The 17,289-nt window shown below is 50.9% G+C and overlaps 1 protein-coding gene and 1 long non-coding RNA gene across 2 annotated transcripts; one reads left to right on the forward strand and one right to left on the reverse strand.

Annotated features, from left to right (window-relative positions):
* Positions 1-56: 56 nt before the first annotated feature.
* LOC140680422 (uncharacterized) lies at positions 57-12,437 on the reverse strand. The gene is made up of 2 exons (XR_012051696.1): positions 9,843-12,437; positions 57-4,301 (listed from the first exon to the last, which is right to left on the reverse strand). It is a non-coding gene; the product is annotated as an uncharacterized lncRNA (long non-coding RNA).
* Positions 1,594-17,209, forward strand: CA6 (carbonic anhydrase 6). The gene is made up of 10 exons (XM_030289597.4): positions 1,594-1,677; positions 8,573-8,664; positions 9,575-9,757; positions 12,381-12,529; positions 12,842-12,937; positions 13,470-13,536; positions 13,997-14,154; positions 15,351-15,474; positions 15,673-15,771; positions 16,261-17,209. Exons 2-10 carry the CDS (start codon positions 8,586-8,588, stop codon positions 16,872-16,874), a joined length of 1,569 nt encoding a protein of 522 aa, XP_030145457.4. The 5' UTR covers positions 1,594-1,677; positions 8,573-8,585; the 3' UTR covers positions 16,875-17,209.
* Positions 17,210-17,289: the final 80 nt, after the last annotated feature.

Genomic DNA, 17,289 nt, shown 5'->3' on the forward strand with positions numbered 1-17,289 from the left:
TCCTAAAGGTGCATTTTTCTGCTGGTTAACTGCTGGATTAGAGATGCTTCACTATCTTTGCACTTCGTAAAAGTGCCTTTATTGCCATGCAGGAAAATCACACAGAGGTGTCAAGTCTTATAATGAGCTAAAGAAAATGGAACACAAGAAAGCCTGAGGCTGAGGGAAATTAAATATTGTAGTAGCCAGCAAAGGCTGATGCTGAAGTACAGCAGGGTGCTCTTTGGGACAAAACGTTTTCTGAAAGGTCATAATTAGCCTGGTGGGAGGCAGAAGTGGGGTTTGAAGGAGATCCTCTGCCCAGAGCACTGAGCTCTTGCCCTATTCCCATTCAACCAAACCAAAGCTGCGAGGGAGAAGTGGCTGTGGGAGACCAACCTAAACCCCTCCTTGTGAGGAAGAGCCCAGAACTTGTCAGGAGGAGTTTAGGACTTGTCCCCTGCCTCGCCCTCCTTCCCTTGCGGGCACAGGGGCAGCACAAAGCAGATTTGCTGGTCTGGAGCCTGGGCAATGAGCCGAGGGCTGCGCTGGCCCGTGTCCCCGAGGAGGCACAGCTGGGGACACGGGGCTGCAGCAGCAGTGCCCAGGCGCTCCTGAGCACAAGCCTGGCACCGGTCAGGTGCTGGTATAATTTTTTCCTGGATCAGCAGATTTAAACTCGCACTGTGCCATACACGTTAAAATTAAACTCAGAGCTGATATTAAAAGTGCTGCTGCTCAGCCATCTATCTTGCCTGATTTTTCTTTTCGTCTTGCTTTAAAGAGCATCCCCAAGGCTATGAGATTTCTAGGAAGCAGGATTTCTTTGGGAATCCAAGCTTGTTACCGGTATCAAATACTCAGTACACTCTTTAAATATTTCATGGTTTGGAAGGGGCCTGTATGGCTAATGGGGTGGACCCTGGGGACAGAGAGTTTGGGGACATATAAAGTCAGTGTTCCCGTTCAACAGCCCACGCAGGAACACTCACACAGCAGAGGAACTGCTGATGGAGCAGGGGAAAAACCACCGGCACAGACCTGGCTCACAGGCATCCCTCCGCTGCAAGGCCTCACATTCCTCGTGCTTTACAGGGAAAATTGGAGTGGGATAAATGTCAGTTTTTTGGTGGCTTGCAACACGCTGATGAACACAGAAGCCAGCCAGGCCAGCCTTTCCCTGCCCTGTTTCGAGCAGTTTGGGCAGGAGCCTTCTGAGCTCTGCAGAGTGTGAAATCACTGGTTCAGCAGCTGAGGGTGCCAAGGCAGAGCAGAACCACCACAGATCAGAACTTGTTTGCCATGCATTGGAGTGCTAATAACCATTCCCAGCGCAGGGCACATTCCAGGGCGTGAGCTTTCAGAGCGCCTGGAAAGCACTTCCTGCACACTCAGGGACTTCTCTCTCCCCCAGTGCCTCCCAGAACACCTGAAGATGTGCCTGGGTGGCTGCTGAGCACCTCCCTCGCCCGCTCCATCCGACACTTCTGCAAGCGGCAGCCTGTTGGTGTTCTGAGCAGGTTCCTTTGGGAGGGCAGCTCTGCATCTCAGGGAGCCAGGCTTTGCGCCTCACTTCAGGCCAGGTGGGACCTCCAGAGGGAAGCCACTGGATGCAGACGTGAGCACTCTGTCACTCAGATTTCTGCTCTTCATCCACCCTGCAGATCCTGGTGTTTTTACGGACCATTCATTGGAAAGGTAATGGCAGAGGCTGACTAACGTTCTTTCTGGGTATCTATTAAATTGTGGAATGACTGTTTGAGATGTTTTCTTCCAGGCATTCAGAACCTCCTCTGACTTTACATCCTTCTCCCCCACTTTTCATCCCATTTTTTGCCATGCCTTTGTCTCCCAGCTTCACCCTGCAGTGAGGCACCTTTAGGCACATGCATAGTGAAATGGCTGGAGGTGACAGACCTCATGGCTTTCTTAATGCTCTTAACTTCCAGCACTTCCAGCTTTCTTAATGCTCTGAACTTCCTGTCTTCATCATCCTGTCTTCTCCAGGGCTTTAGTGGAGGGCTGGTTAGTCCATACTGGTTAGTGTGGGTCTGTGTGCAGCTGTGTAGTGTGGCTCCACCATCAGCCTCCCTGAGTACATCAGGGCTGTGTGAGACCCTCGGGTACCAGGCAGGATATTCTTTACTACTGGAAATGCTAATTTAAATTTACAGCTATCACATCCATCTTCAGGGCATGGGGAATGGTCATTTGGAAGGGAACCAATGCATGAATCAGGGTACTGATACCAAGAGTACATTTCCCCGGAGCTGATGATCTGATACGGTGATTTGTAGGGAGACTGAAAGCTTCTGAACCAGCTGGATATTAATTGCCAGGAGCTGTGGATCCAAAGGCCATAGCTGCTTGTTGCAACCATGCTGAAACCATGCAGTAATCCTCTTTATGGAGGCCAGAGTGCAAGTCCTGCACTGCTTCTCACAGGGTGTCTGAGGCTCCTTGCTGAGCAGGGCCTTCCCCTCTCTTTGAAATGTATTCCACTATAAAGGGGAAAGCAAGCTAGGAATTGATTTGCCATTAAGAAATTGTATTTGGTGTTTAGGATTGGGGTTTTTTTTGAATGATAACATGAAGAAGAAAAAAAAAATAGTAGTTAAATAACAACTCATTTGTTTCCTTAGTGAGTGCAAAATAGTTATGTAAAGCACAAGAGTTATCAAGCAGGATCCTCTTGCCACAGAACAGGTACAACACAGACGGAGAATTTAAATTTCCTTCATCTTGTCTTCCTGCCTTAAACATCAACCTCATTCTCATGGGAAACACTTTCAGCTCCCACCATCACTTTTAGCTCCTCAGAGTGCAGTGGAGAGGAGGGACTGTGGGCACTTTGCTCCTTCTGAAAGTCCCTGCAGTGACCTTGCCTGCAGAAAAAACCACTGCAGAGCTGAGCAAGCAAACACGGGGCACTGATGACCTTGGGAGAGCAGGGACTGTCCCCAGTTTGGATCTCTGAATGCATCTCAGTGAGGTCTGCTTTGCTCATCAAAAGGAGCAGGCATGTCCCAGACACAAAACACAGCATCTCTCTCAAGGCTGGCCTGCTGCGTGGGCCTGAAAGGAAGTTCAAGGTGGTATCTGCTTGTAGTCACATTTCTTCCATTCCACCACTGCATCTCTAAATCCAAATCCACATCTGACTGCCTTCCCTACCTTCCACATCTGCCAGCAATGTCCTCTGATGTTTTCAGAAAATCTCTGCTGAAGTTTTTTCCTCAAGCTGGGCCTCTGACAAAGGATCTCTTCCAAAGCAGCTCTGGTCCTGCTGGGATCTCTCAGCTTCCCCCATCTTTTCCCCTCTTTTTCCTTGGATTTTTTTGCTCTTGGGAAAACAAGCACAACTCATCCCTCAGGTGTGGCCTCTTCACCAAGTGCTGAATGAGCTGCACCTTTCAGATCCCTTATCTGTCAGCTCCTTGCCTTGGGGCTGAAGGTCCTGCCCTCTGGTCCTGCAGCAGGTTCTCCACGTGCCTGGAGAGCTGATTGCCATGCCTTTGGAGAGTGCTGTCCCCTCCTGCGTGGACTTTTGGGACAGCTGCGTTGCTGTGCCCTGTGAGCTGTGCAGGGTTAATGAATTCGTGCTTATACAGCTTTTTGAAGAGGAAAAGTGCCATGGAAGGGCTCTGTTATTGTTACCACGTATGAAGAGGTCTGTACCAGACCCAACCGTATTGTGTTTGGCCACTGGATGTCACAGCTGCTCAACACACAATGCAGAAAGGGAAAGTGCTTAGCCAGCAATGAGCAGCAGCACTTTCCAGAGCCTTTTCTTGTTCTGTGCACTGTGTTTGTTTGTTTGTTAAGGGCCTTGGGGTCTTCTCCTTTGTTTGTGCACTGCTAATGTCTGTTTTCAGAGAGATGGAGCAGCAGTTGTGCTTCCCCTGCCTGCCATAACACTGGGAGATGAGGAGCAAACTGAACATTTTTGGGGGAGCAGTGCAGATACCTCCAAAGCACTAATTGCACCATGAACAGGTATTGGCACATGCTGCCAGGCTGCCTTGTCACCCAGTTATTCCTTCTCTGTCCCATGCAGTGCACAGCTCAGAGCCCTGGGGTGATGGAAACCTTTCTCCAAGGTTTCTTTCTCACACAGCTCCTTTGATCCCCACACTCAGACCACATCCCAGTGCTCCTCACACACAATGCAGTGGCAAGTTTGGCCTCCCCCTTCCTAATCCTGCCTTCACGCTTTGCTTTCTTCCAAAGTCTCAAGCAGAGATCCAGAACGTGAAATCCCCTTTCAGCCAAGTCTGTAGAGCAGCCCCAAAGAGACATTACAAGAGCTGTAATGACATTTCCTGGAAATGAAAATGAAGAGGGATTATTTGACCATGTTCTCTCCTTTTTATAGCATCACATTGTCCTTTTCTCCACCTTGGGGAAATGGCAGTGAAAGGCTGCTCCTGCCCGTGGTGCAGCGAGGTGATAACCACCCCAGAAGTGATGTGAACATTAAAAAGGGAAAACTATTTTAAGATAATCCAAGGGTTACAGCTATAACTAAGAGTAATTGGCTGAAACTGAGCAAAAGAAAATTTAGGTTGACAATGAAGTGCAGGTAGCTAATGCTGAGATCTGTTAGACCGTGAAATAGAATTCGCAGAGGAAACCTCTCTGCTTTTAAATGGGCAAATCCTGCCTTTAGGAGCACTGGTGTAGATCTCTGGTGTCTGTCTCTGACTGCCTCAAAGCCCATTTCTTCCACAAAGCTTCAGCAGAATCATAAAGGTGTCTGAATTTATATCAGAAGAAGGTAAGAAGGTGTCCCTGCCCATGGCAGAGGGTTGGACTAGATATATTCTTTAAGGTCCCTTCCAAACCAAACCATTCTGATTCCATGATTAAATTTAGTCAAATACATCAAAATATTGTGTAAGATGAAGGAGGTCTAAAGGGATTGTGTGAACTGGAGAAATGAATTCCAGTGCTTTTCTGCCTCTGTGATCTCTGTATGTACTTGAAAACCAGGGGCAAAAAGGGAAGAAGAAAAAAAAGAGCCTGGGCAAAATATCAAAGAAAAGAGGGCCAGTTTTGGAAATAAGATGTAGAAACATTAGAGGAATTGTTGAATAAAAGAATCTCATGTTTCAATCCACACAGCTATTGTCAGCTTTCCTCATGGGTCTGGGCCTGCCAGCACTGGCTGATCTTTGCCTTTCATAAAACTTGTGCAGGCTCTGGATGCCTTCACTCATCCAGCACAACCTCAGCAGAGAGAGCTCTGTTTGAAGAGGTTTTAGACTCACTCAGAAAAACCTGCATGGCCTGATTGAAGGCACTCTGTCCATCTCTCTTCAAACAGCCTGTTCCTGGCCAAATGTTTGCTGGGCTGGAGTGATGCAGCCCTTACTGCAAGCCCTGATGGAATTCCTGCTGATTCAGAGGCAGAGGAGTTAACCCTTTCAAGTTCTGGGTCAAAGGAGCACTGAGGTTTGAGCCAGCTACTTCAATACCATATCAAGGTTTTAATGTGGCCACCAATACTCAGAATGTCAGGCTTGAGCTGAGCTTTAGGCCAGTGAGGACAGAGAGAATAGCCTGGGAGAAGCAGGATTTAAAAGATGGCAAAGAGTCAGGGGAAGCTGTAGAGATAAAAGTGAAGTGCATGGAAGCCAACGATGTGGGATAAAAGGCTTATTTCCCACTGCAGTCAAGGTGGGAGGGGGAAGGCTAAGGTCTGTGTGAAAGTTCCCTGCCTCTGGAAATAAGTCATGCCAAGAATATTCACGGCTGACACACACGACATCAGATTTTCTCACTGGCTGAATCTCAGTGCAGAGATGGGTCCTGTGCCAGTCTCCACCTGTGAACCCCCAGCTCACCTCTGCTGTGTTGCCTGGAGTTCCCAGGCACTATGTCCATTCTTCTCTCCAGAAATTATGTCCAGGTAGCAAAAGAGCTGACCCAGACAAGCCTCAGGCCAACCAGGTTTAATACCACATACACTAAAAAAGCTCCAAGAACCAGTAACCACTGGTTGACATGGACAATAATTTCTACAGGAGAACTTCCATAACATTCAGCTCTTAGTTAGAAGCTCAATATCCAAATTAATTTAAAGAACTTAATTAAAATTATTGTTTTGTCCTAACCCCAAAACAAATTCACGCTTTGTGCCCTTAGTAAATCCTTTCCATGGATTGCTGTGTCTTCATGGAATCACAGAATGGTTTGACTTAGAAGGGACCCTAAAAACAAGAATTTGAGCTAACACAGATGTGGCTTTTGGGTGTGCTGAGCACCCACAGCCCCTGCTGATGTCAAGAGAAATGCCACAAATGTTGCAAAAGCCCCATTAAAAATGAATTCGCTGTCACCTCCCATTTCCTGGCACTGTACACTCCCGAATGGGATTTGTTTCAAGTGCTTTGTGCAGAGTGGGCTGGCTGATCAATAAAGCACAGGCAAGGGAAGCAGCTTGTCTCTGTGTGACATCCATTCCCCTCCCCTGCAGGTGACAGGAGAGCTGCTCCAGCACAGAGGTGACCCCTGTGCCTGGCTCTTCTTCACACCCTCCTGAACTGCAAAGAGGTGTAAACCCCCAAAATTACACCCTCAGCTAATTTCAAAGCCTATGTACACAACTGGATACACAAGGATTAAGAAGTGCATTGCAGGGCAGCTTTGCTTAGTTTGGTCCTTACACAGTTCAGTGCAGCTGTCAGAATAAATGACTTCTTCAGAGGAGAGAAGGAAAAAACACATTTGGTTAATCAGCTCAATATTGCAGCAGTTCCCAAAGATTAAATATGCACTGCACAAACCAGCAACCCAGGACAGGCCTTTTTATATTAACAATTCACTTGCAAAAAATAAGATTTTGAGCAAAATACCTGCTTCTGTTCTTCAGCACAGCAACCTGAGCTCCCATGGCACCTGTAGCTCACTTGTGCCTCTTACTGTTGAATTGCTGTTATTATTCATAGAATCACAGAATGAGCAAACTGCCTGTGCTGCAGCATCCTGCGTTCTGTCCTGCCCAAACTGCCCCTAACTGCCCCAAACTGCCCCAAGCTGCCAGATCAGGTCTTGCCTTCTGTGCAGCACAGCCTGACCCTCACCCCCAGACTCACCTCAGCTGCTGCCACCTCGCTGAGTGGCTGAAAATCACCTTGCTCCTGAAAATAATTGCCAATTTTATCACAAGGGGCAGGGACACTGGGAACAGAAGTGCTGAGATTTCACTGATCTGAGTTTTCTTGCTTCGTGTTTAATATTGCTGCATGTTCACCTAAAACAAACAGCCCAGCTATGCTGCTTTTGTTGGAATCACTAATTCTTTTCCATAGAAGGTAAAAATTCCATTCCTGGGGAGGTTTCTGCTCCCCTTTGTTTTGAAACCACGGGTCTAGGAGCTGGGGGCCATGGCTGGGAAGAAAGGGCTGCCAGCAGTGTGTCATTCCTGAGGGAGGAGGAGGAGGATTTTCAAAGGGAATGGCATTTGCCTGGTGACAGGATACAAAAAGGCAGGGAGAGAATCCAGGCTCTGTTCCCTGTTCTGCCAAATGACTTTTACTGGACCATAGACAAGTATTTGCTTGGGACACATTTTTGAGGAAATCAAGTGTCTGAAGAGACACAGAAGTCCACAAGAGCATTTAGACACCTGCCACCTGCTAGTTTTTCTTTGAATTCCTGCATGGTTTTTGGAAAGCCATCAGGGTGTCAGTCTCTTGTATGGTGCCTGCACCTTTCAAGTCTAAGTAGTTTTTGAGAGCTCTGAATTTTTCAGAGGTTTCAAATCTCTCCCATTCAAAACTAGATTTTCAGTGATGAGGGAAGGTGTTGAAAGCAAAGTGATTTGAATGCTAAGGCTCAGGGGTGTGGAGTGCTTTTAAACCCAGTCTCCAATTTTCAGAGGAGCTAAGTGCCTAGTTCTGATTTTAGTACCATTGTGAATGTTCTGCACTTTTGAAATCCAGTCTCTCAATGCTGTCTGCCTTGGTCCTTGCTCTGAGTGAAGGGAAGCAGCTCTGAGGTCTGGGCTGGATATTTCTGCTTACCAAGCTCTGTTGTACCCATACTTGCAGAGAGGAGCTTTTCAACCCATTCATGAGGAAAGAATGGACAGGAAAAGTGGGCAGAGCTGTGCAGGGGCCAGGGAGCGACCTGAGGCCATCAGCTGTGGCCATCGGGGGACCTGTCCCCTCTGTGGGGACAGCTGAGCCAAAAGGGCCAGAAAGTTTGCCAAAAGTCAGCAGAGCTGACTGGCCAAACCGATGATCCGCAGGGCGTTTGCTGCTGTGCTCGGGGTGGCTGAGGAGAGGGGCAGGAGGGCTCTGGAAAGAAAATCAGCATTTGGGGTTTCTGAGGAGAGGGGCAGGAGGGCTCTGGAAAGAAAAATCAGCATTTGGGGTTTCTGGGGAGAGGGGCAGGAGGGCTCTGGAAAGAAAAATCAGCATTTGGGGTTTCGGAGGAGAAGGGCAGGAAGGCTCTGGAAACAAAAATCAGCATTTGGGGTTTCTGGATAGAAGGGCAGGAGGGCTCTGGAAAGGCCAGGCCTGCAGAAAATCAGCATTTGGGGTTTCTGAGGGGTTTTTAACCAGTCCCTCCCTCGGCTGTGCTGCAGGTACATCACAGACATGCTGATGGCAGCGCTCCTGCTCTGCCTGCTCCTGGTGCCCCTCAGCCACTGCCACGAGGTGCCCTGGACATACACAGGTAAAAACGGGGCTGCTTTGGGGCTGCTGCTGCTGGACAGGCTCCCTTCCCTCTGTGCTGCAGGAGCAGCCTGGCTGGCCCTCAGTGAGAGATCACAGAGCAGCTGATTTATTCACTGATGCCTTCGTGGCTTGAAAGTGATTATCCTCAATGTCACCTCTCTTTACTCCTTTGTGTGGTTAGGACACATTGTCAGGGTTGGCAGCACAACCAGGTTCAAACAATGGGGGAAATCTTTAGAATGTGCTAGAAGAAAAGCTGCCCTTTGGATGATCCTGCAAGGAAAAGCTTTAAATACTGCCTGCTTCTTATTTTACTGTCATATCCCAGGCAGTACAGAGCACTAAGAAGTACTTATTTAGGTATTTATAATTTTTTGGTGAAATTTTATCTAAATTTCACTTGTGTCAGGGGGTTGTTTGCAGAGCTCACTGAAGTGTTAATCCTTTTATGATCTTCAGTGGGCTAAGTTACAACAAAGGATATTGCTGAAGATTTGCAATATTGCAATTGCTCTCTCCCTAGTTAAAAATAGCTAATTGCTGTCAGTTCCTGATCCCAAGCTGAGCCTTCCTGCCTATTGCCCTATCCTATTCACTCGTGCTGGTTAAGAAGCCAGTTCCACACCTCTGGCAGCTGGGACCCATTTAAATCCCCATTTCCAAGTGAACACTGCTCCTCTTTTGGTGGGGGTTCAGCCTCCCGGAATCACCGAGCCTGCTGCAATGCAGGTTCCTTCCTTTGCAGCACAGCTGTCCTGCGACACAATAAAGTGCATTTTCACTCTGGGGAGGGCACAGCAACCTGTTATGGCTGCAGCTCTGATAATTAGATTGGCATTTCCCGCTGGCAAACCAGGGGAGTGCTCTGGTCACAGCGCATCCCTGTCACCGTCCTTGCCCCCCTCCAGGAGAAGGAGAGCTGGATGAAGAGCACTGGGGACAGCACTTCCCAGACTGTGCTGGCCAGCAGCAATCCCCCATTGACATCCAGAGGAGGAAGGTGAGGTACAACCCGCTGCTGCAGCTGGAGCTGGGTGGCTACGAGGGGCCCTTGCAGGGCCAGCTCAGGATGACCAACAACGGCCACTCCGGTAAGGCTCAGGCCACTGCAGGAGCAGATCTTTTGTTTCAGCTGTGCAAATGCATTCCCAGACCATGCCCTTGGTTTGAACTCACCTTTCTTTGCCATCTCACTTCATTCTGCTCCCTTAGGTTTGCTGTTTTCCTCAGTCACCCAGGAAAGCTCTCCAGAAATGCTTAAATAAATCAGACAAATAAAAGGCAGTTAGGTTTCTGCAAGGTATTTTCATGGAAAGGGGATCAAATGCAGCTGCAGAATTCCAGATTGATAATTTCCTTTAATGTGCTGCAAGACAACAGGAGTGCAGCAGTGATGGTATTTGGGGCACACTGACTCCTCTGCATTCAGAAAATGCATCTTTTGGCCTGTGCAGGAATGAGAAGTGACAGGAGTGGAACCTTTGCATCCCAGGTTTGGTCACAAGCCAGAGGATTGATATTTTGGAGCTCAGGAAAGGGAACTGAAGCACAGCACATGTTAAAAGCTTGGCCTTTGGCTACACCGTTTTGGGGCAATGCTTATAATTTAGGAGATCCCAGATTCCCCTGCTGCAGTCTGTAATTCACTGGCTAAATAATTCATCAGCTGGCACTGTTGGGATAACGCCTTTGGACTACAGATGAGCAATGAGAGAATTTCCAATGGCTGCAGGGGAGAGAGGATGAGTGGTTTGGGAAGGTGGAGGGAACACAGAGCAGTCGGCTCCTGAGTCCTGCACAGCAGCTCTTTCTTCCTGCCTGCACCAAAGAGAGAAATCCGGTGTGAGGGCAGCGGAGTGCTGGGGCACCAAGTGCCAGCAGAGGAAGACTGCTGTGACAGTTCCTGAAAACTGTACCTCCTTTTGTGTGGCCCACACAAGCTCAGCGTTCAGCCCGGAGCTCTCTGTCAGCACTACTGCCCTGCCTGCCTAGACATTAATTCTTGCAGGTTTAGCTTTTTTGACTGCATGTGTGTATTTGCCCATTCTTTTGTTAACTTCCCAACAATGATTTTCTGATGCGGGGCAGTTTCCTAAAGCTCAAAGACAAACGACTGTCCCTATTCACAGCTCCTGTGAGTCAGGCTGGGCTTTTCTACTGGCTTCAGTGAGATGGGACAGGGCAGCAGAATCTCTCAGGGAGAGCACTCAGCAGATCTGAAAGGGACACAGAGGGATTTATCAGCAGGACCTGTCCTTGCAGGCTTCAGAGCCAAACCCCAAATGTCTCACCAAGGAAACCAGGTTCATTTTTTCTGTAGGTCTGTTAGCACCAGGCTAAATCCCACCTGAAAATGCCTGTTTGCTGTGGTGTGAGTGCTCACACAGACAGCCTGGGGTTAACAAAGCCTTTTGTATTTGCACCATTCTTTTTGTTTTAAAGAGGGTTGCTCCTCCAGCTGGTAGTGAGGACAGGGAAAATTAAAATGTCATCCATGTGTGCATCCTCCCCCAGAAGCAGATTTAACTGGGGCCTCCAGAGTCCCCATTAACTCCCCAGGGGCCAGAGCTGGGCAGCCAGGCTGGCTGTCCCTGCAGGCAGGATGGCCAGGGGCACTCCGGAGCTGCCCTGTCAGCCCAGCTGATTCCCCATCCTGCTCAGCCAGGGCAGAGCAGGAGGGGGGCACAGCCAGCCTGGAGCACTCACACTCCCCACTCAGGCTCCTGTGAAAGCAGAAGCACACCAGGCTGCTCCCTGCCTTGTGCTTGCAGCAAATATTTGCCTAGAATATCTTAGAGGGGCCTTAAGCTGGTTACAAGCTCACAACACAATTCCCTGGCTGTGTTTTGTAGAAAGTAGAAACCCTGGTGAGGTACTTGAAGTAAATAACCCTCATTATGGAAGGCAGTCAGCAGGGAACTTATGAAAAAGGTAGATTATGTTATCCCTCCCACTCTAGAGCCTTCGGGATGTTAGAAGGAAACATGCTTTCGTCTTGTCTGTCTATAAACGGTTCACAAACAAAAGAAACTCCTCAGAAACCCAAACTATGACTAATTAATAATATGTTTGCTGCATTTTGCAAGGATAGTTGCTAGTTTTTATAACATGCTGGGGGCTTTCATTTAGATGAGGCAATTCTCCACTTTCACTCCTAGATTTATTAACATAATCTATGATTTCTGGCAGTGAATTAGCAGGAAGACAAAGGGTTTGTGACTTCTCCTTGGCAAGGAGAAGAAAAGAGGTTTGTCTCCACAAATCCTGCAGCAGTCACACAGCCTTTTCAAACCTACAGAGTGTTCCCAGAACGGCTGGGCCTCACTGGGAACTGTGATAACAGACGAGGCCACTCTGTGCTGATTCCTATCCCCCTTTTCTGCCTTGGAAAGGAAGTGGCTGACAGACCTGTGCCAGGTGTGCTGTGCTGGTGAGAGTGAGCATTAACGCTTCCATTAGTGCCCACTGCCAAAGCCAGAGCTCAGGGGGAGAAGGGGTCTGCAGGCACAGCCCAGTCCTGCTTGTGCCTGCTGTGCTGCACCAGCCTGAGCCCAGGAAAGGTTCCCAGCACCCCCAGCTTTAAAGTTCCCTGCCTTCCCTCCCACACCGGGCTGGTGACCGTGCTGCTCCTTCCAGGAGCTGCCACCAGCCCTGTAGGAGCCACCACGGGGTGGTGGCTGCACCCCCTGCTCCTCCAGCCCTGTCCTTTTTCAGTTCAGATCGATTTGCCACCCACCATGAACATCTCCAGAGGGCTCCCAGGTGTCTACACAGCTGTCCAGATGCACCTGCACTGGGGCGGGCTGGACCTGGAGAGCAGCGGCTCGGAGCACACCATCGACGGGATGCGCTACTTCGCCGAGGTTCGTGTGGCCAGGGCGGCTCTGGGCTCTCCCTGGGAAAGGGGGCTGCACCCACAGGGCCTGCAGGGAGGCAAGGGGGAAAGCAGGGCAGTGGCAGGGCTGAGCCCGACGCTGCTGGCACAGAAGGCTCCAAGGAAAGCCATGGGAAGGGCACTCGTGTCCTTCTGAGGTGGAGCTGTTCCCCACAGTCACCACGAAGCTGTCAAACCAGAGGTCCCTGTGGCTGCTGTGGGGCACAAACAGCACAAACTGGGCTGGTGACTGTCCCTTCAGTGTGTCCATTGCTAAATGACCCCGACTCTCTCCTGGCAGCTGCACATTGTCCACTACGACTCTGCCAACTACTCCAGCTTTGAAGAAGCCAAGGACAAGCCCCAGGGGCTGGCTGTGCTGGCCTTCCTGTACACGGTAGGTGTGGGCCAGGCTGGGGCAGGGGGCCCTGCCTGAGCCAAAACCTCCCTCAGACACGAGCAGCCCGGGCCAGGCTCGTACAGCTGCCCCAGAGATGGGGTCTGGCACCTCTGTAGGCAGCTCTGCTGCTTCCCCTGGGCCATCTTCACATAACACCAGCCAATACCCCTTGGGAGCCCCAGAAAACTGCCCCATAAGTAGTATTTTATCTATATCCATATCTATATATCTATATCTATATCCCATATATAAGAATATCAGGTGGGGCTTCCCGGCCATGCCTCCAAGCTTTGCTCTGCCTTGCCAGTGGCACCTCTTGATTCAGTGTGGATTTAAAAGCAGTAAAAAAGAATCCTGTTCACTATCCTGCCCAAGCTGTGCAGACCTGACCATTGTCCAGCCCATCAGGAGATCTGTGGTGCATTTGTTGTCTGTGTCTCCCAGCTGATGAATTAAACCCCACAGCTGCCCAGCAGTGAGAAGGGCAGGCAGGTCACACCTTTTGATCAAGTGTCTGTGCTGTGTTTAGGACGGGCACTTTGAGAACACCTACTACAGCGAGTTCATTTCCAAACTGGCAAGGATCAGGTTTGCAGGTAAGACCTGGGAATGCCTTTCTCTGTCCCTGATGTGCTCCCAGCCTGTGTGTGCACTCTGGCTCTGGGAACAGACATTTTCCTGCTGCTGCACAGCTCCAGCCCAGCGCTGTGGGGAAGGTGCTCAGGGCAGCAATAAATGCACTCCTGGCAGTCTGTGCAGCACCAAATATCAGCTCCCAGCAGCCTGCACACCCCCTGATGCCTCCTGGAGCACCCCAGGGGCTGGCAGAGCGCTGAGAGCAGCTGCCCAGCACCCCCAGGACCCAGACATGTCTGACTGACAAACCACAGACCCAGAAAGGGCCTTTCGTGCCTCTCCATCTCCTCCCAGTTCCACCAAAGGTCTGATGAGCCACTGCTGTGGGCAGAGGGATTTGCTGACCCCAGCTCCAAGAGCGTTTCAGCCTCTCTCTTCCCTCCCCATTAACTTCTTATACCATCTCTGCTTCCTTTGGAGGTCAGTCAACCACGCTCAGCTCTCTGGACATCCAAGCCATGCTGCCAGAAAACCTCTCCCACTTCTACAGGTACCAGGGCTCCCTGACCACCCCCCCGTGCTCCGAGAGCGTGATCTGGACCATCTTCCACTCCCCAATTGTCCTGTCACACACTCAGGTCAGTGCTGCCTCTCCCCAGCTCCTCTGCCCTCTGAACGTTTCCCTTGCTGTCCTCCAGGGATCTTGGGAACAGAGGAGCTCTTAGGGCACCTCTCCTACAGAGCTTTTGTGGTGACTGGTAACAAAACTGCTCAGCTAAGCTCAGCCACCCTGAAGCACTACAAAAAAAGGAAGAGACCAGTGAGAATTAACAAGGCAAAAACTACTGCAAGAGAGTCCCCTGGAAAAAAAAAAAAAAAAGGCAAAAAAACCCACCAAAAAAGGACCATTCATAACATTAAAATACTTACAGAATAATTGCCGGATTTTAGAAGGTATTTCAGGGTTTTTCTGTGTCTAGACTCACACTGGAAGTAATGCTTTTAAGTTAATAAATAATAAAGAAGCATCAGAAAACATTTTCTTCCAGGAGAAGAAAAAGATAAAACTGAGACCACAGTAGTGGGGGATCACAGTGTGTTCTCTTTGAAAAAGAAATACTCTTTTTGTCTGGGGAAGGCCAGAAGGCACTTGTGAGAAAGGCAGAGAATAGCAGCAAAATCTCCATCCATGCTACCATCAGGCAGGTGCTCAGAACTCCTCCAGGCAAAATGCCTTCACCATGAATTAGCTGCAAAGAGCCCTCAGTCCTGTTCCTTCCCCAGCTGCTCAGCGAGAGACCCTGAGGATTCCTCCTGATCCTCAGGCCAGTCCCGAGCTGCAGGATGTGCACTGCAGGTCTGGGCAGAGCTGCTGTCCCTGTGCCCTGTGTGATATCCCTGTGCCCTGTGCGATGTCCCTGTGATGTCCCTGCACTGTTCTGCACTGCAGCACCAGCCAGAGCTGCTGTCCCCATGCCCTGTGTGATGTCCCCATGCCCTGTGCAATGTCCCCGTGCCCTGTGTGATGTCCCTGTGATGTCCCTGCCCCATTCTGCACTGCAGGTCTGGCCAGAGCTGCTGTCCCTGTGCTCTGTGTGATGTCCCCATGCCCTGTGCGATGTCCCCATGCCCTGAGCCATGTCCCCATGAGCGATGTCCCCGTGCCCCGTGCGATGTCCCCATGCCCTGAGCGATGTCCCCGTGCCCTGAGCGATGTCCCCGTGCCCTGAGCCATGTCCCCATGCCCTGAGCCATGTCCCCATGCCCTGTGCGATGTCCCCGTGCCCTGAGCCATGTCCCCATGCCCTGTGCCCTGTGTTTGTCCCTGTGCCAGGTGCAGCTCCTGGAGAACACCCTGCTGGACTGGCACAACCGCACCCTGCGCAACGACTACCGGCACGCGCAGCCGCTGCGGGGCCGCGTGGTGGAGGCCTCCTTCCGAGCCCAGCGGGGCCAGGGTAGGGCCAGGGGACCCGGGGGGGACAAACACCCCGGGGAAGGTGTGACACTGCCAGTCACACGTGTGGGAACAGCTCTGTTGGGCAGCCACGCTGAGGAGAGGAGCTGCATTTTGAAACACGGCTTTTGCTGCAGCTAGAAAACGTAGCGTGTGCAGGTCCCAGCCCTCTGTAAATTCAGCTGTCTGATTGCTCCAGCACAGTGTCATCCAGAGGAACTCACCCTCAGGCTGGATCAAATCCAGATGCAGCTCCAGGACATGAAGACAGAGTTGCTGAATGGACTGAGCCACACAGGTAAGAAACTCAGGTTGAGTCCAGCTCACCTTGTGAGGATGAAGAGTCCTGCTGAGCTTGGGGGCCCAAATCATTGACAGGTTTAGTACAGGCACACACAGGTAGAATTTTATCCCATGTCTGATGGAAATCCTTCACCATCATCAAGGCCAGCCCTAAGCCAGCTACAGCTCTCTCCTGCCACACGGGTACACATTTTACAGGCAGTAAAAATGCTCAGCTCAGTTCCCCCAGGAAAAATAACCATCACCTCTATTTTATACAACATGAGAGAAGAGGAGGAGGGAGGGAAAACCATGATTTTCCAAAGCATTTGTGTGGGGGAGCTCAGCTCAGCTTTTCATCATGCCAAAGCCATTCCCTGCTGGCACAACACAGCAGTAACTGGAAATTCAGACTGCACAGCCCTACCAGTTTTGTGGGGTGTTATTCTCCAGAATTTGGGCTTGTTCACAGGAAATGTAACTGCTGGCTTTTGGGTTACTTCAGGTACACAATCCAGCACCTTTCCAGCTTTCTACTTCCCCGTGGAGAACGTTGAGAGCTTTGTGGAGGTCCATCCCCTCCGTGCTGTGTCTCTGCAAGCCTTCACCCTGTGCTTCTGGAGCAGAGCCCAGCCCGTGGGCAGCCAGACCGTCCTGTCCTACTCCACTGGGGAGAGGGACCGTGAGCTGGCGGTGACCGTGGGCTCAGAGCTGGGGCTGTGGGTGGGAGGCCACTTCCTCAGCTTCCCCCTGCAGCAGGAGGCGCAGGGCTGGCTGCACCACTGCGTGACCTGGGCCTCCCCGGAGGGACGCGCCAGCCTCTGGCTCAACGGAGCGGCTGGCCAGGCCCAGAGCGTCCAGAAGGGCTACGTGAGCCGGGCCGGGGGCACGCTGCTCCTCGGCAAGGACAGGGACGCTCTGCTTGGCACCTTCTCCAACGGGTTTGGGGGGTGGCTGAGCCGGGTGAACCTGTGGAGCCGAGTGCTCAGCGCCGCGGAGCTGCGGGCGCTGGCGCTGTGCAGGGCAGGGCAGCCCACGGGGGACGTCATCGCCTGGGGACAAACCCCCATGGCCCTCCTCGGGGGGGTGCTTCTGCAGCCCGACACCAGCTGCCAGTGAGCACAGCCTCTGCTCCCCTGACAGCATCCAGGGAGTCCTGCTTGCTGGGAAAGCTGGGAAAAACTGGGGCTGCTTGCTTGTTTCTCCTCCTGCTTCGTACAGGCTCGCCATGTACCTCCTGGTGCTCCAGGGTGTTTCTCCAAGAGACCAAAACCTCCATCTGTGAGATAAAAGCAATGAACTGCAGAATCTGGCACAATCCAGCACCCTGGGTTGTTACATCCCTCCCAGGGGGCTGATTTAGATCCCCATCCACAGATTTTGTTTCATGCCAGAGAGGTGCTCTCTGGTCATAGGAGCTGCTTTCTCAAATAAAATTTCTCTCCTCTCCCTCACCCAGTCTCAGTTTCTCACCAGCTTCCCTGCTTGTCTCTCCTGTTTGTCACCACCAACTCACCACCCCTTCCCTCACAGT

Source organism: Taeniopygia guttata, chromosome 21 (genome assembly GCF_048771995.1).
Source record: "Taeniopygia guttata chromosome 21, bTaeGut7.mat, whole genome shotgun sequence".
Taxonomy (NCBI): Eukaryota; Metazoa; Chordata; class Aves; order Passeriformes; family Estrildidae; genus Taeniopygia; species Taeniopygia guttata.

Bases quoted from the DNA above. Each gene is read 5' to 3' on its own strand.
- CA6 (XM_030289597.4), top strand. From the start codon at position 8,586: ATGCTGATGGCAGCGCTCCTGCTCTGCCTGCTCCTGGTGCCCCTCAGC. The intron at 9,758-12,380 runs GTAAGGCTCAGG...GTCCTTTTTCAG, and splicing joins GACCAACAACGGCCACTCCG to TTCAGATCGATTTGCCACCC. The intron at 13,537-13,996 runs GTAAGACCTGGG...CTTCCTTTGGAG, and splicing joins GGCAAGGATCAGGTTTGCAG to GTCAGTCAACCACGCTCAGC.